This window comes from Micropterus dolomieu, linkage group LG18, assembly GCF_021292245.1.
Source record: "Micropterus dolomieu isolate WLL.071019.BEF.003 ecotype Adirondacks linkage group LG18, ASM2129224v1, whole genome shotgun sequence".
NCBI lineage: Eukaryota > Metazoa > Chordata > Actinopteri > Centrarchiformes > Centrarchidae > Micropterus > Micropterus dolomieu.
Genome location: NC_060167.1, coordinates 11636672 through 11660648, shown reverse-complemented (window position 1 = coordinate 11660648; position 23977 = coordinate 11636672). Strand labels below are relative to the sequence as shown.

General features: G+C 38.5%; 2 protein-coding genes across 2 annotated transcripts; one reads left to right on the top strand and one right to left on the bottom strand.

The window, feature by feature from the left end:
- Window positions 1–5113: 5113 nt before the first annotated feature.
- nudt3b (nudix (nucleoside diphosphate linked moiety X)-type motif 3b) lies at window positions 5114–15335 on the top strand. Its single transcript, XM_046076505.1, has 5 exons — window positions 5114–5477; window positions 6851–6961; window positions 11113–11157; window positions 11257–11341; window positions 11579–15335. The coding sequence occupies exons 1-5, from the start codon at window positions 5379–5381 to the stop codon at window positions 11773–11775; spliced, it is 537 nt and encodes a 178-aa protein (XP_045932461.1). The 5' UTR covers window positions 5114–5378; the 3' UTR covers window positions 11776–15335.
- Window positions 15336–18049: 2714 nt separating this feature from the next.
- rps10 (ribosomal protein S10) lies at window positions 18050–22933 on the bottom strand. Its single transcript, XM_046028479.1, has 6 exons — window positions 22810–22933; window positions 22206–22355; window positions 20673–20847; window positions 19106–19183; window positions 18435–18490; window positions 18050–18135 (listed from the first exon to the last, which is right to left on the bottom strand). The coding sequence occupies exons 2-6, from the start codon at window positions 22353–22355 to the stop codon at window positions 18094–18096; spliced, it is 501 nt and encodes a 166-aa protein (XP_045884435.1). The 5' UTR covers window positions 22810–22933; the 3' UTR covers window positions 18050–18093.
- Between the last annotated feature and the right edge of the window lie 1044 nt (window positions 22934–23977).

The following is a 23977-nucleotide window of genomic DNA, read 5'->3' as shown; positions in this document are numbered from 1 at the left end:
TAAGAGAAAAGTAGACAGCAAATGCACAGCTTTTAGTCTACTTCCCACAGGCAGTTCAAAACCATTTTGTCGCATATAAGTACAAATCGTTTGAGCAAATATACCCACTCAAATGATCTGAACTGAAGGCACAGACAATAAATGATCTGAGAGCCCAGTATGATCGACCCACTTTATTTTCAGATGCACATATTTTCAAAAGCTCTCTGTTGTGTGTATGTGCGTATTTTAAATGCATCCCTCATCATACTTGAAATTTTTATCAATTTCTTTCATGTTGTTGGTGTATGTATATTCATCCACACCTCAAATCAGCAGTATTCACTGTTTGAAGCAGCAAAACCAGATGCTAAGCAATCATTCCGTTCCAAACAGTCACATTATGACCGGTGACTAGTCTTTTCAAAACCATGGCTCATACTCTACTACAGGGGTTTTCAAAGTGTGAGGCGGGCCTCCTAAGGGGCGTTCCAAACAATCTCAGGGGAGGCTCAGTGAATGGAAGTGAAACAATATTACGTTACTTATTGCATTAGTTATCAAAAGTAGATCACATAGAATAGCCTACATGTGTGAAGGTTCTGAGATACAGTAGTTTTGGGGAACTGTCTTCCCCCCATCATAGTCAGAAACTAATAAATGCCTTAGGACAGACCTGTTTTAAAACTATGTGGTGTAGTCAGACATTATGTCATACAGCAATATTAGGCTATCTTGGCTCAAATGTTGAGTGTCTATGGGATCAAATAATATAATCATGATCCCATAGGCATCCAGGAATTACGCGAAACTTACCAAGTAAACAAAAGATGTGGTGGGGGGTGGGATGGGTGGGGCGCCATTTCCCAAGCTTTGTCTGAGGGGAGGCCCACAGTCTCAGACTTTGAAAACCACTGTTCTACTATATTTACTGAAAGAAGTGAGCGCCCTCCTTTGGACATGGCAGGGACTGTGTGTGTGTGTGTGTGTGTGTGTGTGTGTGTGTGTGTGTGTGTGTGTGTGTGTGTGTGTGTGTGTGTGCGTGCGTGCGTGCGTGCGTGTGTGTGTGTGTGCGTGTGTGTGCGTGTGTGTGTCTCACAAGACACAAAGAAAATGGGTTGCCATAGCAACTGCAGATAGTAAAAGTGCAACCTCTTGAGTATGACCCTGTACAGACATGCTTAATTGTGTAAAGCCTGCTCTCATCCTCTTGAAAGAAGAGAGAGGCAGGACGCACAGGATGAAACCCATCTTGCTGTGTTAAGTCTTTGACCCTTAGATCATACATTTTTACCTTTGCAACATGCGTCTTCGTAGCACATAGCACATAAAAACCAGGAAATACATTTAATAAGTATTAATTTTAATTAGACTGATAAATCAAATATAAACTAAGGTATTGTTTTCATTTTATGTTCACAGGTGTCCTCCTGCAGTGTAGTTGGTGTGAATTCCTGGATTTGAAATGTGTATCTGCAATTTTCTGTGGTGGTCCCAGTAATATTTGTTTTTACTGAAGCATGTCACATGACATGGATAAGCTATGACCATGAGAGACTGAGAACAATGATGATCTTAAAAAATAGTGCTAAAATATTATTAACACAAGTGTAGATATTTTGTTTTTGAAGCATTTAAAAATGAATTTAAAAAATAATTGTTAGGTTTAAGTAATCCCCTCTCACACTTTTACAAGACAGCCTATCATTTTATAACATATTTTGTTTATGCACTTCCATGTTTATGCCTGTAAAGCAGGGATACTTAAATTGCTTTGCTCGGGGGCCACTTTTGCAAAGTTAAGGTAGTTTTGGTGCCTAAACCAAACCAAACTGCGACCACTTGACACATGTTAAAAAGGTTTCCTGGCAGAAAGACAGGAGGGCAAACTTCTCCCAAATGCTGCGCGGGTCGGGTGTACGTGAACGTTTTGCAGTGTCACCGCTTCTGCGCATTGCACAGATTGCTGATGGGCTAATATGCAACTTCCCAACAGCAAAGGGACATTAGTGAACATTTACTAATTGGTATAAACAATCAAACAAATTCTCAGTGTGAATTAGTTTACTTTCATTGTGAATTAGAAAATGGCCCTCAAGCCACCAGGCACTGTAAGTTGAGTTTCACTGCTGTGAAAGGTGTTATTGCCAAATTCTACTTATCCAACAATATTAATAGTGATAGTATAACAGTAATAGTAAAGATAAAATAAAAGATACCTGACTAATTCTAAAAATGTACATATGTCTTTAAAAATATATGGTATAGTACCATAATTTGTCCACATTTGAAAGAACATTAAAATATGATGTATCAGTTATTGGATGGGAAAAGCAGGGATGATTTAATGGAGAGGCATCTGAGATGTGAAAGGAAAGTATGATCCACTTCAAATGTCCGATCTGTTGGGAGAAACTGGAGAGGAAACATAAGTAAAGAAATTGTATTGATCCCTGGTGGGAAATTGGATTGTTGCAGCAGTAAAAGCAATGGGAAAAAGACAAACAGGAGTATGAAAGAAGCAATAAAATGACAGAGAATAATATGCAATGAAGCAACCAATATAAAAGAATAAACAATTATGTGTACTTTTTTTTATGTCTTCCCATAAGAAATCACTGTGCTAACAATTTGTAGTGCATATATTGGATGGTATGCTTGTGAAACTGATGAGAAGAAATTACAGAAATAAGTATTTCAAAAATACTTTTGGTTTATTTGATTTTAATGTAATAATGGTTTGTAGCTAAGGCTTTGCATGTTATTGTTGCAGGTTATAATTCAACTCAACTGAATTCATATGTTTTAATGTGAAACAGTATTACTAGTCAGACTTCATCCACATCTATTTATCTGCTCTGTCAGTGCTGAAGGCAGTGAAGAGTCATGGGGAAGTTCAGTGTGTATCAACAGATTTGTCCCTAAGCTCTCAAGAACAAGTTTTCTGCCAAACTTCACTTTTGTTATTGGTCCTGTATACAAATAAAGTGATTTAAACTAAAGTCACTTGTTTTTGTAAGTTGTTATTTGACTGATAGCCTTTTTTCCAAAGCACTAATTAACTGTTTTGTCAGTGTGTGAAAGCAGCACAAGAGAGACCGCACTGCTGGGCAGCAGCTCCAGGCTTTCCCTTCATCTCCCTGCAGTTGCTTCTCCTACTAAAGCTACATACTTTTAGTCAGTGTATATCGTTTGTAGATAGTGAGTGAGTAGATGTATTGCCTTAATTCAAAAGGACGTTGTGCATTTAAGGTCTACCACTATTGGGGCAAGTACTAGTTATTTTGGGAATCAGATGAAGTAAGCCAATTTGTGGCACAGAGGCTGTTTATCCATCGAAGATTATGCAAATACAATGTGAGGATGCTTTTGTCATTATCTAAATGTCTATAATTGCTTAAATGCCTATTAATTATTGGATTCTCTTCAAGCAGTTCTATTTATGTATTCCAGAGGCCCACAAAGATTATTTTCTTAAAACTTTAAAACAATTTGAACATTAGCAAAAATCACATCTGTTGTTATTTATTCTTCTGTCACAATTTGTTTTTTTATCAATCTAATCTTCCACTCAGCTAATTTGCACTTCACCACATGGCAGCTGTCAATATGAATACATTTATATTATTTAATAACCTAATTCACTTGTGTAAATGGTCAAATATCCAGTTGGACTGGACTGGAACCATTTGATCTTGGGAGAAATAAATGAATCGCAGATATATTTTTCCAAAATAAAAAATGTACACTATAAAAATGCTATAGCTGTGAAGAAAATGCTCATAATGCAAGGGGACAAAAACTGTTCCACTATAGCATAGTTTTAAGATTTGTACCTATTTCTTGGAAAAAGACAAAGATTTGGAAATATCTTCAGAAAGCAAGAAGGAGGAATACTGAAGTAAAGTGGACAAGGACCAGTTCAGGATGATCTGGTCACATTAGGCCTAGTGCTTGTGCTTGTACTTTTTGCTCCCCTGTTGCTGTGTGTGCGTGATTGAAGCGATTATTTCAATTAATCATTCATTAATTATTAAAAACTGGGTAATTAATAAGCAGAGAATAGTAAAAAATAAAACATTTCATAATGAACCTATTACTGATGCATTCTCAATATCAAACCTACATAGTACTTTAGCCACTTCGAATAATAAAAAAGTATCAGTATCGATATTGGTGAGTTTGACCCTGGTATTAGGCTACCTGGTGTTGGAGCTAGAGCTGAAACTATTAGTGAATTAATAAATTATTTCATTGACCAAAAATTAATTGACAACATTTTTATAATCAAATAATTGTTTTAAGGTAATTTGTTTAAGAGCTGCAATTAAGAATCTGGTGCCCTATTACAGAAAGTTCCCATCTTAAGTCTTAAGATAGAAAGAGTCTAAGATAGGGTTTTTCGTCCTATTTTATCTCAGGTTAGGAAATCCTAAATACTCGATCCAAAATCGGTTATCAGCTATTATGTCTGTTACCCCCTTATTACCATGGTTACAAAGCAGTTAAGATAGGATCTGCTGGTTAGGAAGTATCTGTAATATGGCCCCAGGTCCCTTATCAATCAATCAGCTGGTCATTTTCTCAATAAATACATGAATTGTTTTGTCTTCTTAAATGTCAGAAAATAGTTTAAAAAAATACCCAGTTTGTCTGACCAACAGTTCAAAATCCACAGATATTTAGTTTACCGTCAGAAAGAAAAGCTGAAATTATCACATTTCAGAAGTGTTTGTGCTTTTTTTGCTTGAAAAATTACTGAAACGATGTTGCTGATTAAGCTTGCCTTATCGATTTACTAACTGTAAACTGTTAATATGGCAAGGTTGAACGGACATGTTAGATACGCCTATACCACTTTTATTTGTTCACATTGTTGGATCACTTTTGAGGCAGGCGCTGTCCATTACCTGCGGTGCTGAAACGAATGAATCAAACCAGCAATACAGCCATTTTGTAATTTTGACATCATAGTACATGGAAACCGTTACATTAAAATTTTTCAAAGTAAGTTGGAACAGACTTAATTCAGCCTCAAACAAGTGGCCGTGGAAAGCTAGTTAGAGCCAAAAGTGCCAGTTTCCCTCACCGGCTCACTCCAGTCAGAGCGTGGTGTTGCGTTTTCAACGTATCCGTTGCCCCAATTCTTTAACGCCTGATAGGTACTTTTCTTACGCTCCCCGAGCTATTAAAGGTTAAATTACGTCGTGGGCGTAGCGGCTCCTTGTAATGGCGACCGTGCCGTAGATGTGCCTAGGTGTGTGAAAATGAAGCGAAGAAGAAGTTATTTCTTTTAAGTAAAACCCCGAGGTTCCCCGGAGGAGGACTTTGCGTCTACAACCATCATCTTTATAAGTGGTAAACTTAGCTGTACTTTTAAACTTCTGTGCCCTTTTGAAATGATGAAGCTCAAGTCAAACCAAACCCGGACGTACGACGGGGATGGGTACAAGAAGCGGGCCGCTTGTCTGTGTTTCAGGAGCGAGACTGAGGAAGAGGTGAGTCCGGGGATGTCGCTGTCTGGCGGGCCAAGCTAGCATTAGCAACCATAGCTGCTTTCTGTGTCTTCTGTCTGTAAATCGGTACATTTATCAACACAGCAGTGATTTTATGCCAGCTGGAAACTGACTAGTTTTTTTCTCAGACTCTTGAATTGTCTTCTGGTGTAGATCATTAAACGTTAGTTTGAAGCTCGTACTTACCCAAGTGTTATATAAGCATCTTTAGCTGTACATAGCAATCTCGGGTTTTTCTACTCAGCGCTAGTCAACCTGTTAGCTGCGTGCTAATGCTAACGTTAGCTTGCTAACTAGCCGTGTTGCTGTTGTGGGCAGCCGGCTCTCGGCCAGCGACCACAGCCCACAGCACAGGCAGTGATGATTGACTTTAACACAATGAGATGCGGTTGGATAGAAATAATTGTTTAGCTTTGTTAAGTGACAGGATAAACATTTTGATACTCAAGCTACGGGTGATTTGACGAGGTAAAAACTGTTAGTATTTTAGCGTTAATGCAACTGGTAGGCTATTGCTAGCCAAACATTGGACTGAAATGTAACGGTAGCTACGATACTGGTAATTAGTGATAACGTAACCTGGTACGCTTACATTACGGTGTATTTTGCGTTGTTTACTTTATTACTTGAAATTTATATTACTAACACTTGGATCAGTCACATGGCTTGATGACGAGCCCAAAATCGGTTTCGTTTTGTACAAATTTCACCACGTAAGTTAACGTTAGTTAGTTAACGTAACAGTTAATGTGCCACTCGATACCTTCGTGCGCTCTCTCATGAAAATCACTCAAAGTAGCCAGCAAAGGGTTATTTGAGATCAGAGGCGATTTGGGAAGCTGATGCCCAGTCAACAACACGCACAAAGATGTCTTTGTAGTGGAAACATTTAACCAGGGAAGGAGACGAATTGAGACCAAACTAATGCCTCATTCTGGCTAAAGTAGAGGAAACGCATCAGTATGACCTGCACGTAGCTAGAAATTTTAACCACAGACTGTAGTCTACAAGATCGGCACTCATCCAAGCCTCAGCTTTTCTCCAACACATTGTTGACATCCATGAACGTGAATGAGTAAAACTCAGTAACTCATTGCTTGCCACTGAAAAAAAGACGTTTGATTTGCTCAAATGGTTAACTCAGCTACAGGTCACTTCAGTGCTAGTCTTGATAGTTTTCAGTGTTGTAGTTGACTGGTAGCTATTGTGTCACATGTTGGGGTTTGGCCTCTGGCGTCTATTACTAACAGTCAGATCACTGAATATCAACACTTGCGTAATATGAACACTGTTAACAAAACAACATTAAGTTAGACTGCATTGCTCTAACCAGTCTTGTATGGGATGCTTTACAGGTGTTGCTGGTGAGCAGTAGTCGACATCCTGACAAGTGGATAGTTCCTGGAGGGGGAATGGAGCCAGAGGAGGAGCCCAATGTTGCTGCAGCTCGAGAAGTGTGTGAAGAGGTTGGTCCTTTTTAACTGTTTTCCATAATTGTTATAATTAATAATTATCCTTTCTTTCCTTGTAACTGAATAATGTTCCCAGATAAGGAAGTAGACTGCACTGGCAAACTTAACTTGACCCTTGTATCTGAAACAAGGGTGTGAAACATGCCTTTCTAGACTTAGTTCATAGCCAGGAATATTGTTCTGAGAATGGATTTCCATTTGCAGTTGGCTCATAAGATGTATTGTATTTCATTTCTATTAAATCATGTCTGTATTTAACACTAGGCCTAATACCTTGCTCTCAAAACCCATTTCGTCAATGCAGTCATCCTGTTTGCATGAACAGAGAGGGAGAGCCTAGCAACATGTAAGCTGTATCATAGCATCATGTTACAATGCAGTGTTTAGGTGTCACAGGAGGTCAGACTGAGATTGAACACTGGCAGCCCAGCGGTTTCACTGCAGCACTATCCAATCCCAGAAATACGGCAAATGAAGGAAAACAATCAGCTTTCATCCTTTTGTATGTTCTGACAGTTCTATTTTAACAGCAGCATCCTTGTTACAGAGGCATTTTGAAGGACAAAATGTCTTTCCGGGACTGTATGTTAACTTTTTTTTGTTTTTGTTTTTTACACATAACATTGGTGCTACAGAGATTGAAAGTTTTGTAGATTAAGCCACAAAAGTGTAGCACAAATAGGGCTGTGACTGTATGTATTTATTTTTTTTTTTTCTTGCTGCTGTGGAAAAGCAACATCAGAGCGGTTTACTGGCAAATTGTATGCTTTAAGTAAATTTGCAGCTATAATAAGGCTATAGCCTGGTTTGGCATTAAAAGTGAACATATACTCTGTATCAAATCACTATCTGTAATATCCTATAAGCCGGTAATGACAACAACAAATTGCAACATAAAAAGGCAACATTAACAGTAACTAACTGTCGGTAAGTAGGCTAGCTTATGAGTCAGTAAAAACAATAAATCCCCATTGTACAACAGCTCTAAAGTGAATTGGCATATCCTGCTGGTTTATTTTGTGGTATTAATACTTTTTGGCAGGTAAAATAAATATGTTCACTTTGTTCGGTGTAAGAGAGGATCTGAACTTTCTGATCACCACTGATTGCTGTCACGTTGGTGCTTTGCTCCTCTTGCAAATGCCTCAGAGACTCCCAACTGTCGCTGCTGGCCTGAGGCTGTACTTCCTCCTGAGGCAGGTGTGCTGCTGCCAAGCCAGGCAAACGCAGCAGGATGGTTAATTAAAACATGTGATCTTAGTTTAGATAGATTTCCTTGTGAGGCAGATACTTTTTTCCTACGAATGTGGCATGTTGCCTCATCCAAGTTTGCCTTCTGCCCCTTGTCATCTGGCTCAAAGCCAAAATGTGCCCAAATTAGCGACAAAACATTTGGCTTAGGAACTAGATTCATGGTAATCGAATAATGTCAACTGGCTAGAATCGCCTGCATTGGAATTGCCACATATGATAAGTGTATTTGCTGTAAGCACTTGGCAATTAAAATCTTACTTTATACTTGTATCTTTTATGTCTGTGTGTGTATTCAACTGAACGTTATCTGTAGATATAAGGTACTCAAGCCTAGAAATAATTATTAATAATTGGACACACAAAAGCCTCCACCAAATGCACTCCCTCTTGTGTACATGCAGTTTGTTGCTTCGGCATTATGATCAGAATGGCGACAAGGCACTGAATCTCACCTGGCTGTCTGCTCTTGGTGGGTCACTGACCATATTCATAGTTTTCGGTCACGTGACATGCGCGGTGACCAGGAGGGCAAAACAACAGACCAAGATAGAGTCTTGAGTTCTCTCAACTCAAGAAAAAGATAGATATGGACCCGACCATATACATCCATATGCGATCCATATACAGCACCAGTTGTTGTATTTCTGCCGTTACAAACTGCCAGATTCTTGCCAGCACTCGACTCTTGTAATGTTTACGTTTACCTTGTAGGGAATCCCTCACCTAACAAAGCTCAGGCTTGTCTCCTTGTCGATTAGTGCATCCGAAAGCACAACAGCCATCCAACAATTTGGCAAAAATAACAAACTCAAATTAACAGTGTATCACTTGCTTCCTGGTTGGCGGGCAACGGAAAATGTCTTTTTTTTTTGCCTTCTAAGGGAGCTTTTTCTTTGGAATGTGGCATCACGTGAAAACTATGAATAAAGGCTATTCTCTGTGTGTGTGATCCATCACACTGATGGATGCTGGTATCATACCCTTATCCTGGCTCTTGCTGTTTGGTAGCTTTGGCGGTTGCAGGTTGCTGCTGCTTGCCAGCACATTTCCATAGGGTCAAAAGCAATGTCACACTACTGTTGAGGTTTGTTAAGAGTACTAAAAGGCTGCATTCAGAAACTTTGAGTGGTGCTCAATGCATCACCACATACTGTGGCTTCCTAAGCCTCTTATTGTACGGTGGTGTAACGGGACAAATCCTAATCCTGGAGAGTTTATTCTGATGACCATATGAGCAGTGAGTGATCGCTTATGCTTATTGGTCTGGAGTCTCTCCAAGGATGACGGTGAAGACACAGCACTCAGGAACAGGCCAAAGGTCACAGAGGGTTTCTGTGGCTGATTGTCCCAATTTATGCTCAGCTGTCATACCGAAGACACGGGACATGATTGCATAACTTGTAATGCAGCCTCAATACTGTATGACTTCTTCCAAAATGATGCCCAGTTCAGTTACATGAAAGCTTGAGTTGGGAGATGTTTCCACCTACTAAAAACATACAGTTTGACTTTTGGCCTATTACTTAATCCCTGGCACGAGTTTCTAGAGGTGGGCCTGTTCTTTTACATATGATCTTGCTGAAGGCCTGAAGAGACCACAGTCCATGGTACAGTGTGTGCAGTCAACATTTATTTATAGACTGAAACTGGAACTAAGGAGAAGAAGCTGCAAAGATGTCAGCAAGTGGCCTGGCTCTGTATCTAAACCTGACCTACTATTCACCTCTGGGAGTTGAGCTCTACCTTGGAGATTTGTTATTAGAATGTGTTTAAAGGTAACATGCAGTTTGAAATGGTTCAGGTTGTCTTTCTCCGTGAAAGGTTGTGACGTTTTTCAAACATTTCCCATTTTTCATAGGAAGAGTAACCGCAACTGACAGCAAAGCGCTTTTTCTGTTTTGTTTCTGACCTTTTCACATGATCCTTTGATGATACTCAAAACATCTTGTAGAGAAGCTGTCACCATGTGGCAGTAAGTGATAGCTGAACGGAGGTGTTTACATGTATTTAGCAGCTGTAGAATTTAGACATGCTACAATTACTCAATTAACTGATTTGACAGAGAAGTTGGATATTTTGGTAACTGAGTCATTTCTTAAGCGACAATAACAAATGTGCTGGTTCCAGCTTCTAAAATATGTCCTCTGTGTGTTCTATAATTGAAGGTTGAATATCTTCCGTTTTTTTCACTGTTGGTAGGAAAAAAACAGGACAAGACTGGGGTCCTGAGATATTATTTGCCTTTTTTCTAGTTTCTGTAACATTTTGTTAACAATTAATCAGTTAATAATGAAAATAACTGTCAGATAAAATCATGATTGATTGAAAACTGTTAGTTGCCACGCTAACACAATTTTATACTGTAAATATAGTATATATAGTATACCTGTAGTTTGAGTTACAGTTGGTCGTAAATGTTCAAAAACATTATTTCCATTTAACTCTTTGTGATTATAAATGTCTGTTTCCAGATCTTAGATTGCCAAACAAATTTTATTTTACTGTTTACAGTGACTTGTGACTTCAAGAGATTATGAGTACATGACTTCAGCTTCTAGTCAAATTAAGCGTTTTCGCATTTTTTACTTTTTATTTTGAGGATTCAGCAACAGGACAGGAATTAGACGGAATTCATTTGCAGAGGATAAAATCTTGTGGCATAGTGTAAGCCACCACAACACAAACTACAGTTTCAAAATAAGCACACATTAAATCAGTCTCTGCTAGTCTCAACAAAACACTATGAGGTTCAAAAATATGGAGTTTATTATCATGGTATAAGATAGCATTTTATTATACAGGTGTAAGTTGTCCTTAGTCCTTATGCAGCCCTTAGTTGTCCATTGTAACTGTTTGCTCACCATTTTAATAGTTTGTCTTTTATTTCACAGGCTGGTGTGAAGGGGACTTTAGGGCGCTTAGTTGGAGTATTTGAGGTGACGTTTGTTTGCTGTACTTTTTTTGGTCTTCATATGTCAACATACAGCATGTTGGGAATGAGAAGTGAAAACATGTTCATTTTGTTTCCCCCACAGAACCAAGAGAGGAAACACAGAACCTACGTCTATGTTCTTATTGTAACAGAGGTGCTGGAGGACTGGGAGGACTCTGTCAACATTGGTAAAGCACTGAATTTGTTTACTTGTCAAAATGGGGATCATACGGACAAAGTTCTCAGGCAGTCACATGCTATTTGTAGCTTATTTTTGCTTTCCCAGGCTTTGTTCCTGCCCTTGTGATTTTCACTTTAAAGCTCTGTACAGTACTGATAATTAGTCAAAATCTATTTTCATAAAAATCTCATGTTGTGTCTCATGTCTAAACTTGCTCCACAATGGTGTCTTGTTCTGTCAACAGGGAGAAAAAGGGAATGGTTTAAAATAGACGATGCCGTACAAGTGTTGCAGTGTCACAAGCCTGTGCAGGCCACCTACTTCGAGGCTCTCCAGGAGAGTTGCCTGACCAGTAACGGAACACCTTTGGTGGCCACGATAGGTGGGGACCTCTCCCCTACCTACAGCATCAATCAGAGCTCCGTCTCGGATATCAGATAACTAAAACCATAACTCTGACACCCCCAGGAGCTTTCGCCACCACTTGCGCTCTTACTTGTGTCATTTCTCTTCTCTTACTCTTTTGTCTCAATAACATGGTTTGCCTTGCCAACTCCTTTGTGCCAGAACTGTGGCACAGACTTGATGACAAGTGTCGGGTGAATAGTCTGAAACACTTTGTAAATGTAAAATTTTTGACCCCTCTTTTTTTCTTTTTACTGACAACTGCATGAAATGTCCCCTCACACCCTCTTTCCTTAATGCGCCCTTAGAGTGGTGTTTATTGAATGCAAGAACTACTTTTTACTGTTGTAATGTAAAAGTGTATACTTAGTGCTTAAGCTGAATGCTTTTGGTGATCTTTTTAACGTTTCCTTCCTAACGTTATTTTTCTGTGAATGAATGTGCCCATTAGTGTACTCCCTCACCTGTTATAAGGATAGGAAACGTTGTCTGTATCTGAATGAACAGAATTGTGGGAAATGACTTGTCTTGCATGAGCACTGTTTTGTTGCGTCACTTGCTCGAGTGACCTGATGCTGACTGTGCAACAGACTTGTGGTAAGGTCTGGATTTTCTTCATTTTGGTCCTTATCGTGGTTGTTGATGTCTCTTTAATCAGAAGGATATGGCCCCTGACTAGTCTTTAGTGTCTAGTGTGTTTCTCTCTTATTTGGGAAGCTAGCCAAGCACTACAAGTTTCACTCTCAAACAGTGCGTATATACTGTAAAGAGGGTGAAAGAATGTCAACGTCCAATGTAACATGAACCACCTTTCTCCTCAGTGTCTTTACCTCCTTTTAATCCCTTTTTTTTGTTCTCTTTTTTTAAAATGCTTTCTTGTCTTGTGGCTGACCACAGTCTTCCTCCACATACTATGAGGTTAAAATGGTAATTAAAATAGTAATAGATTTAAAAATCATGGACTTGTAATTTCAAAAATTCAACACATCATTTAAGTTATTAAAAACCCATTTCATATTTTACTCCTCACATTCAGTTTGGTTAAAAGCAGTTGTTTACATTGTGTTCGTAACATAGCACAGGTGACTTTAGTGGGCACTTTTCATTATCGTCATGATTTCTTTTTTTAACCCTTCCTTTTAGTATTTAATCTGCATCCCCAAAAACACTCAAACACCTGCTTGACATTGAAAGTAATGGAATCTATAAATGCTGTCTTTGGCAAGATGCAGAACAAACAAGCCTTGTACAGTTTAAGACCTCGTTTTTAACATGTAAAATGCTTTTGGATACTAGTTTTTGTTTTTCTCTCTTAACGTCTGGCAAAAGTCTCTTTAGCTGAGCTGCGTTACTTGGCCCACGATGTGGCGGAGGCAGCTGGCTCAATACTGTGAAACTGGAGGCGCTGTAGATAGCATGTTAGAGGTTTTTATTGTAAATTGTTTATTTCTGTATAGATCAAAGGTGAGAGTAAAAATGACAAAACGCCTCTTACACATCTGTGAGCCGTACATTTAATTTCAAGTGAGGCTGGAAGAAGTGATTGAACTAATCCTGTTGGCTTTGGAGCTGTTGGAAATTTTCTCTTGCGATAGCATACAGTACATTTGAGGCTTAACAACAAGGAATGTGGCTGTGTTAGTAGGTGAGAGTGAATATTGAAAATCCTTACATTTATTTAGACTAAAACAAACTTTAAAATGGTAAGGGATAACTGTTTTCACCCTCATTTTTGGCCAAACTATAAAATTAAGTAGTAAAATTTTTTTTAACTAAGTAACCGCAGTCTGAGTTTTCAAAACCTGAGGTCTTTTTACAGCCAGCAGCTGTTCCGCTATCTCAGGTCAGTGTAATTTCCCATAGAGGGTTTCTTTTATTGGTCTTTTGTAAATACTTAAACCACTTGGCTACTTACGGACAAGGAAACGCGTTCTAAACACAACATAGAAATATTATCACTTTTTCTAATTAATATGGTCAACATCTTTACACACCAGGTGTTGCATCTGTGTCCATTTGTTAAATTCAAGTCAAATATTCACTTCTTTTAGCTCCGTTTTGGTCTCCACCAATTCTTGTGGGAAATTTAAAGCTCCTTGGCCACTAAATGCTCCACTCTGTTCACCAGCTGATAACTTTGGCCAATTTTGGCCAACAATTTTATTTAAATTTTTTTTTATAGCTTTTTGCTGAAAAGGGTTACTGTTAAGTACAGTAGCAGATGTATATTGAAGCCGTCATGGGAAATTGCATTGAGAACTGAAAGCTAGTGGATCTAAAACAAGGTATTTTCTCCCATTAATTGGGGGGCACAACTCTGCCAACAAATCGAGCTTTAGACAGACTCCAGATATTGGCCTCTTTGTAATCCCAGACTGAAAATGTGTTTTTCTGAATGACAGTTCAAAAAGGAGTCTAAAGTCTCTGTTGCAACAGTTGGAGACTTTAAACTTATTTTATTGCTTTGTATCAGAAAGGTGTGGTGGCCAAAGTCTTTCTTTATGATGCCCTACCTGGCACTTCATAAAAAATGTTTTATGTTGATTAGACCTTTCAGTCTTCATTGAAATGTACAATTGGATGTTAAGGGGATGTTTATGGCTCAGAACAACCTAAAACCTATCCCTGAGTAATTGGCGATGATGCATTTGCTCTTAATGGTTTGATGTGGGTGACAGGTACTGTCAAAATGAATGTGAGGAGGATTTCCACAAGTAACAGCCAGCAATTTAATTATTAATGACCACTTGTTCTTTTTTTTTCTGTTTGTTCTTTTAATCTGTAATGTTATTGACAAGCTAATGTCTTGTATATAGCTAACTTAGCACCCTTACAGCCAGAGGATGCACTTTGGCTTTAGTCAATAAGTATTACTGTCCTTTTTTATTTTTAAACTCCCTTCCAAAAGAAATTCAGACAGTTCCCTTCATGAGTTAAGTGATGTAGGCTGGTGTTCAGGAGGAAATTTATGAAGTAAATGTCTCCACAAAGGGATGTTGGAGTTCATGTGGATTAACAATGGAGCGAACGCATCTACCCTTTCCTCACTGGGGATTTCTGCTATCAAAATTGTCTTATTTGTATGTGAGTTTGAAGCTCCTGAACTTGGAAAAAACAGAGAAGGAAATATTAAGAGCAGATCACGTAATATTCAGAAAAGGTAATTTCCTTTTATTTAACCAAAGGTGATGATTTAAATATATAACCCCATCTAGTGGCTAAAGCGAAAATATTAAAAGCACATCACTTTGCAGCTGAGGATTGTAACGTTCAGTTTCTAATAGCGTTATAGTCAGGTGGTCATTTTCATAACTGAATAACTTTGGTAATTAGAAAATAATTATAAATTGAGTGAAAAAAGCTGCTTACCCCAAATACTTGTAATTGAGTAACAAACTAAACACACGTGCACTTCTAGCCGTTGACCTCAGCCTTGAAGTTACATACTCGTAATTGTGTTCTCCAAGGTATATGTGTCACTGGAATTTTCTTTTCCTCTCTTTTGTCATTTGGGACTGTGGAATAAAACCAGTGTGAGAAGACTGAAGATTGTAATATAAATGTGCCAACAAATAAACACCAGTATTTCAGATTCAGGCCGGTGTCATTGTGTTCATGTAGGGTTTTTTTGCTTGTTGTGCCTGCAGTACTTTTTTTCATACAGTATTACTTTTTATAGTTAAGTCCCCATTCCATGCTACACGCTAATGGTATACAATATATTCTAATCTTTACATAAATCAACACATTCAACTGCTTTATACTAACAGCAAATTATACAATATGAGTGCTGTCAAACTTTAAGCTGCAACATCAGTGTTTTATTTATTTTTCTTTCTGTAGCTGTCTCACCACCATACATAAAACTGGGTATTTTTCATTTTACAAAACAGGGTTGTATAACTAGAATAAGTTTGTAGTTCCCTCTATGCTACTCACAAAGCACTTAAACACCGCGGACACAATTATTAGGGCAACAAAATGTTTAATTGTCCGGTGGTCACGCCTCAAAAGTCTAGCCATTTCAAGAGTGTTGCATTCGACTGAATAGCATTTTACAACTTTTTTTGACTTTTCAGCATGAGTTAAATGTCTGTGTTTAGCCCATTTCCCCTGAAGTAATGAAGCTGCCTTATAATCATGTACATCTTCATATAAGGTGTTCTTCACTTTCGCCACACCCTCCCTCGTTACACAAATACATATCACTTGAAAATGATTAACTCCAATAAGCATTCAAGTTATATGGTATGGAGTTGGAAAATGTGCATAGAAACAATTATTCAAAAATACTTACTTGCCTATTAATGGCGCACAGTGTATACAGTAGATGGGTGGATAAATAAATCATAGAAATAAAACCATCTTACATGGTGCAGTGCTGAGGATGACATGAGGAGTCACAGCCTGAGGGACAGCAGGGTGAATAGGATGTGGCTGGGTGGGTACTGTCTCTTAGCAGGCACTTCACCAGTATCACTGATACTCGGTAGATGGGTACCAATGATCTTCTGAGCAGTTTTAATCAGCCACTTCAGAGTCCTCCTGTCCTGGGCCGTACACCTCCCATACCAGTTTGTGATGATTCTAGTCAGCGTGCTTTCTAGTGCTCCTCTGTAAAAGTTAACATGAACTTCGTCTTTTTAAGTTTCCTCCAGCTTGGAGATGTGAGATGACCTTGTCAGGTTCTCTGGGAATCAACATCCCAGAGAACCTGAAACTGTTCACCTGCTCCACTGATGTAGACAGAAGTGTGTGTCTTTGTCTCCTTTTTCCTAAAATCAATGATCAGCTCCTTGGTTTAGCTGACACTGACCAGTGGGTTGTTCTCTGCGCACCACTCTGCAAGATTATTGATATGAAGTCTCATTCTTTGAAATTCGGCCAGTGATAGTGGTGGTGCCCTCCACAAACTTCACAAGAGTTGTCTTGATGTCAGGGGTTGCAGCGTGAACAGGAGAGTGCTGAGCACACAACCCTGGGGGGGGCTACAGTGTTGAGCACTTGTCTAGAGTGGAGCAGGTGTGCCCGCCAATCTGAACTGTCTGGGGTCCGTTTGTGTCCAATATCCAGTTGCAGTTGTTTTTCTCAAGGTGTGTGTGGGCTGAGGGGAGGGCAGTGGATCTGTTTGTTCTGAAAGCAAACGGGTAAGGGTCCAGGCTGACTGGGATGTTTTTTTTTATGTCCTGCAGTGCCAGTTTCTCAAATCCCTTCATCAGAATGGGGTTGAGACTACACACTGCAGACCTTTTAGTAGTTTTACCCACACGTGATGCTCCTGCATTTGTAGCATGTATACTGATTCTAGACATGCGTTTGCAAATGTGTTTACCATGAAAGAACAGACACCAAAAGTGAAAAAATAAACTATAAAAAATAAAATATATAAAAAAAAACACCTTTTGATTTTTGACTGCCGTTGATGCACATACAATGCTCTGCACAAAGGAACTGAAGTATTACATTCTTTGGAAAAACATTTTAGCTTTGAAGTTTAACTGCCCATTGAATTCTCAAATTGTGGTTTTATAGCGCATATATAATTTCATGTTCCATTTTCTTTGTGAATTGCATTGTACACTTGAGCCTTCTTCAGTTAGACAGTTTTCCAGTGGGAACACACTCTAGATCTACTCAATGATATGTGGTGAGGAAATGGGACGCAACTAATGACAATGGTTTTACATTTAAAGCAATCATTAATAAATGCATCTGCCATTCCATGTGATCTGGACACAAGTTTTCCTTTTAAGATGTTATGATATAATAATTCATTTTGGCTGAGAGCTTAACAGAGAGCAGTTGGGTGTAGATTGCATAGTGTAGAGTGCACCAAAACTATATACACACCAATAAAAAGGAGGAGGAAGCGTAATGCAAAGTTATGTGTACTAAGGTTGTGTAGTGTCTTCAAGTGCCCTTAATCTAACCCAATCAGACACCTCCTTCCCAACCATGACAACACGACTTGGGAGCCAAATAAGCCAGTGGCACTTATCCACAGAAGACACTGACATGTTGCAGTAGAATAAACACAGGTGTAAATACCAATAATGGCTAAAAGGTCCCAGTATTGTGCATGCTCTTACTGGGACACTTCAATAGAGCCACCATTATTACTAACATCTGCTCTATTCCTACTATGAGAAGTAAAGGTGTCTGCTGTGAAAGGCCTACTGAGCTTCCTTCTAAATTTCAGAATGCATGTAGCAAGATTCAAGTAATCTAAACCTACTGCTCAGCATGAAAACATGTTTGAAACAAACCGTTTCAATCATCAACCGCAATCCTTAATAAAAATACAGATGAGTTGTAATTTGATTTTCTTTATTGTACAGAAAGAGTGAGTGAAATTTACTGAGGCTGCTGTCCTCTGCCGCGTCCGAAGCCTCCTCTCTGCAACAGGGAAAGATTTTCAGTCAACCCCAATTCAACAGAAGAATAAAGTTTTCTAACGGCACGATACAAACTTAATTTAGCTTGCTGGCATTCCTTACTGAACACAAAGTAAGCTCACACCAACAAACAATTTTAAGGATTGTTGGGTATTCTTGTTGTATAATTGCGGTAGAAAACATTAATTTGCCAAAACATGAACAAAATATTCAAGACCAAAAATATGCCTTCAATACAAATAGATACAAGAAATTTAAGAATTTATGGGTTAACAGTGCAAATATATAAGCAGTACTTACAAACTGGAACTCTGTGGCAGCTCCAGCACCGGCCTCTGCTTTCTTGTCTGCACCAGCTAATGGAGAAATTATGAATTAACAAGACACCAGAAACTAGCAAAAAGGAGGCTCTTATACACACAATGTTTTAGAGTACTCCTCACTACATTAAAGCAAAGATAGCAACGATAAATACCACAGGTGTGAAAAGACTAAACAAATTCAATTACTTGCCGTATTAAAACTTAAATGCACATGGTTGAAGTTCCCTTAAAATATGTTATTTATGTAAAATCTAATCTTTCTTTCAAGGATATTGAATTCTCCCATTTCATTCTCAACAATAAATTGTTGGTAACTACAGAGCGTTCATTACATTTATTAATTTAGCTAACGCTTTTATCCAAAGCGACTTACAATTGCTAAGTATGTCAGAGGTCGCACACCTCTGGAGCAACTAGGGGTTAAGCATCTCGCTCAGGGACACACAGAGGGGATTTGAAGCCGGGTCTCTCACACCAAAGGCATGTTTGTTAGCCACTGCCCCATCACCATCCCAATTCATAATACCATCTTAGAAATGAACCAACCAAGTTAAGAAGTCACTTAATGTTAACGTTATGCTGCTCATTCCAACTATTAATATATAAGCAACTCAGTTCATCGAGTAATATTGTTGTAAGTATACTTACGGGGTGCAGCAGATCGCCTGTATGCATCTCTGTCAGCCTCCCCACGGTTAAGGCGGGCCGGCCTCTCTCCTTCCATTCCTGCAGAAATAAAGGATAATTCAGCTACGGTTCACTATGATTATGGGTTATTTTGCTCCAAAAAAAGAAAAAATCAGAAGACAACCAGTATTGTTTAAAGTGAGAGCGCAAAGTGAGCAACAGTATTTATTAAAAAAAAAATTTGCCTCAGGAACCCTTATGAGCAGATTATTCCTCACCAATGAAGTGGATTTGGGGTTTATTTTACCCCCGCTGACGACAATGCTCGTTATCCATAGGTGCAGCAAAGTCAGACAGTAATTTATCAAACGTCCTTTGATCCCACAGAACATTAACTTGCAGAAATGCAGACGCTCTGTCAAGTTGCTGTTCTATCAGAATTCACTTCGTTATGTTTTACACAGACATATGGTGCTCGTTATGGTAACAGCAAATTGTTAGGTACAAGGTACAAAGGAACACTGAGCCTAATTTAGTTATGCATCTGAAAATCTGATGAATTCTTGTAGACTTTGAGGCTGAGATCAACCAGCTCCTTCTCTCTACCAGCAGTAGCTGTACAGTAGTGAGGGACTTCACATCAGCAGGAGAGAACTACTGATGCCACATGGCTGAAACACCAAGTCCAAGAGCTTTGGGTGACCATGAACCAGTCCAACAGTATGTACAGTTACATATATATGCGTGTCAATAAGGAGATGAGGCCTACAAAAAAATAAATAAACCAAGGTTATTACAAACGGGTTTATAATGAATGAATTCCTTATTCTAGAGATGTTGAAGGCTCTCTAAATATTTCCGTCTTGTTAAAACATGCCAATTTGAAAATATTTTTTATTTTTTAAGATTACTGGTTACAGTATTGGTCACAATATTGGTGCATCTCTAAAGCAACACTTTCTGGGGATCCTCAAGGATTCCTGTTTAATTTTAAGATACTACTTAAATTACATGAAGAATAAGCTGTTCTGGATAAGGCGTCAGATCCTGTGGGACCACATTTGAGTTTTAAATAGAAGATTCAGCAGTGTAATCAACAATTTGATTTGAATAAACCCAAAACAGGATGATTAACAAGCTGTATAAAGTCAGTGCACTTTAAAAAAGGACCCAAGAAACGCAGTCCAATTTGACAGCTTATTTAATTTCCTTTATAATGTAATTTAGTAAAATGGATAAGATTAAAATGTGATTTTTAATATTTGTACTGATAAGGGAGGATGATGATCTGGCTCTCTATTATGATTTTCCCATGAGTCCAGACCCTTCATGCTTAATTCATCAGAAATTCTTATTGCGACTCAATTGGTGGCTGGATTTCCATTTTTTTAATATAAAATAATTTAGTTACAGGTGATACATGACAGGAAACTATCAGAGTTGATCTAACTCCTAACTGAGCCATTGCTGCAGCCTTTTAATTTCATGTACTTTGAAACTTGTGAGAAATAAAGTGCATTCTTCTTAGAACAACTAAAGCAACAAACATTCAACCAAAACCACATCACATGTACACCAGTGAGCTTACCCTTGGGCCTGGGCCTTGCGGTCTCAGGGCGGGTCTGGCGGCGCAGGGTGGCAGGAACAATCTCAGGGGGAAGGTGGAGGAAGTCTCTCAGGTACTGAATACCTTCATTGGTGAGGTACCAGTAAAAATGACGCCAGGCAAATTGCTCCTTGACATACCCACAGGACTTCAAGGACTGGAGGAAGAGCACAAACATGTCGTCACACTGGAGCACCACCAACTGTTCTACTGTATATAGTAACATATGTTTCCTTTTGGGCTATTGTTCCTAAACTTTTCAGCCATGCTCTCCTTTAGAAATAAACAAAAAAATCTATCTCCCTCAGTTTTTAAACAAAAGGAGCCCCATTGAGGTGTAGCCTCAATGGGGCTCATCAATAACAGTTTCTTTACAAGCATTATCATCATTATGTTCTGTTGTGCAAGAGAAGGTAAGTTCGACTTTGCCCAAACAAAAACACAAGGTTCTCCTGATACTGACTGACTGATGAGCATCACTGGTTTCTCTTCGCTGTCAAAACTCATTTAGATCTGTACTTCATATTTTGCTTCCCTAAAAAAAAAAAAATCTAGCTAACCTGATTCATGTCAGCATCAAAACACACCCGCATTTGTATCACTCCAAAATGAATCCGCCATGTGCGAAGCCATCAGGAGGAGTCTCCCAGCCCAGGTTTGTGCCTCTCATGTACATTAACATACATTCGGATCACAGAGGTAATCAGTTTCTTTAAATATTGTCTGATGTTGAAAAACAAACAAGAAACTTGTTCTGGTGGTATTTTCACTGTCCCCAAAGACTCAACTGCAACATGAGAAACAGGTTTACAATTTTTTTTGGATGAAATATTTTTTCATCCAGATGGCGAAAAGAGCCTTGGGAACAGGAAAAAGTGTTCTTAAATGATCTTTAGGGTTTTTCCAAACATCTGTTTTAGAGAAACCGATTGTTACCTCCTTGACCCCGGATGCATACAAACACCAGTGGCACAAACTGGGACTAAATGTCCGCTAGTGTGAGAACTACTTTAAGGGACTAGAACATAGCTCAGCTATGCACTGGATGGTAATTAATTCCAAAGGCCTTACAGCAGAATCAGAGCCTGAAATATACCAATATTTACTAATGTGAGTGGATGTTGCTCAGTGTTTAGAATTTTACAAACTCAAATGTTGTCTGCTGCATCTTGACGTTTCTCTTCTGAACTTGACCTGCTGTTTCTACTAATGCGATGAACAGCAACTGCCTGTACTGACCTGCTTACTCAACACAGCCACATCACAAATAACTATTTATCCTTTAGAGAATGCCATCACCCTATACTGACATCAAACACTAGCCTGAACATCTAAAATAAGTAAACCCCAGACCTTGAGACAAACACTGACGACACTACTTGTGCCACCTAGGCTTAACAGGAAACGTTTCACCAATTGTCACAATTCACAGCTTGGTCCAGGCTATATCCACGCAAAAAAAACCACAACAACTAAAAATGTCAAGTGCTCAACTTTCATCACCCAGTTTCTCACCTGCATGGCTTTCATCACATGAAGGTTGGGCACATTCTTGTCAGCAAGCTCGGGATGCTTAGCCAAGTGGACGTCTTTCTTGGCCACCATGACTCCCTCCTTGAAGAGGAGCTCATAGATAGCAATGCGGTTCTTCTTGGGCATCAGCATCTGTGTCAAGGTGCACGCATGTCAGTCCATTCAGCTTATGTTAACAACCACTATGGTAGCATGCTAACTGGCTAGCCTGTGAGCCACCGTACCTACATCTAGAGATATAAGTTAAAGTATGCCGAAAGCAAGCAAACAAACACTTTATTAGATCAACACACTAGGATTGTTTTAAAATGTTCACTTCACCAGCCGCACTATTTTATAAATATTAACGTTGACCCAATGCGGCCCGCGTTAACCGAGAAAAATGGCAGTCGTACGTGAACATCAGAGCCGGGGTTTGCTTCCCCACTTTAAAGTCTAATATCCACAATTATAAAGTATTTAACGCTAAAATACGTTTACTTATTCAACTGTGACATAAATAACAATCGAACATCAAACATTATTGTTTTATAGAACATGAGATGTTGAAGATATATTTAGATTACTACGCCGGGTCTGTCTTTACCTTTCCACTTGTTAGGGGACCGGAGCCGGAAGGACCGGCTGTCGTTGATCAGGAAAGGTTTATCCACTCGGTCCGGGTCCGCTCGAGACGAATCGCCCCCTGCTGGTGTGGAGGGAAGCTTGGCACTGTACCAGACTGCAGTGGTGGAAGAAGTATTCCCATCATGTACTAATGCCACAGTGTAAAAACACTCACAAGTAAAAGTTCTTCATTGAAAATGTTACTTAACTAAAAATATACAAATATAAATGTATTATTTTAATTTGCAAGCATTTCATAAACATGGACTGTATAAAAGAACTGCAACTGACAATTCTTTTGTCAATTTATCAAATAAAAGTTTATACTACAAAATGAAGAAACTCAACTAAATTTTGTGATTAACTTGATTTAAAAAAAATAAGATTATAATTTCTTTTTACTTAACCACACAAACCACATTATCACGCCCTCTTTCTAAATGATCCCCTCTTAATGTAGAGCTCTGTTTGTTAAAGCAGTTTTATTGCAGGTTGAGTTTAATGATCCAAAACGAGATGAGAAAATTTACTCATAACGAACAGCATAGTAGGAAAAGGGTTTCCACTCAGCTTGTTGACTGCAAACTGTGAATTAGGTCTGCGACTAACCATTATTGTCATAATCTATTAACCTATTGATTATTTTCATCAATCTAATGATTTTTTTGTCAACAAAATGTAAGAAAATAGTGAAAAAGAGCAACTTCTCCAAATTACTTATGTCCAAACACAGAAAAGCCACAAATCTTCCTATTTGAACCTAGCTTAGCTCTTTTAAAAAAAAATAAATTGTAGATTAATTTATTGTTAATTATATAACCTTTTTAGCACCACATTTAAACACTGCCTTTATTTATATTAGGTTCAATGATTGTAACATCCATAGCTGGCCTATATAAGTGTCGTATGAGTCTGTGTTATTTGTTGATTTCATCATGTTATCATCCCTTTTAATCTTATTTCATTCAGAATCACATTTCAAATTTACATTAGATTTATTGGCAAGTATACAAGGATTTTGTATTGGTATTTTGGTGCATAAACATAATATGAAAATATGGAATATATATATATAAATCAAATTTATCTGTTTTTAAAATGAAAAGAGGTCTAGACCATGGAATGTGCAAAATATTGTAGCATGAATA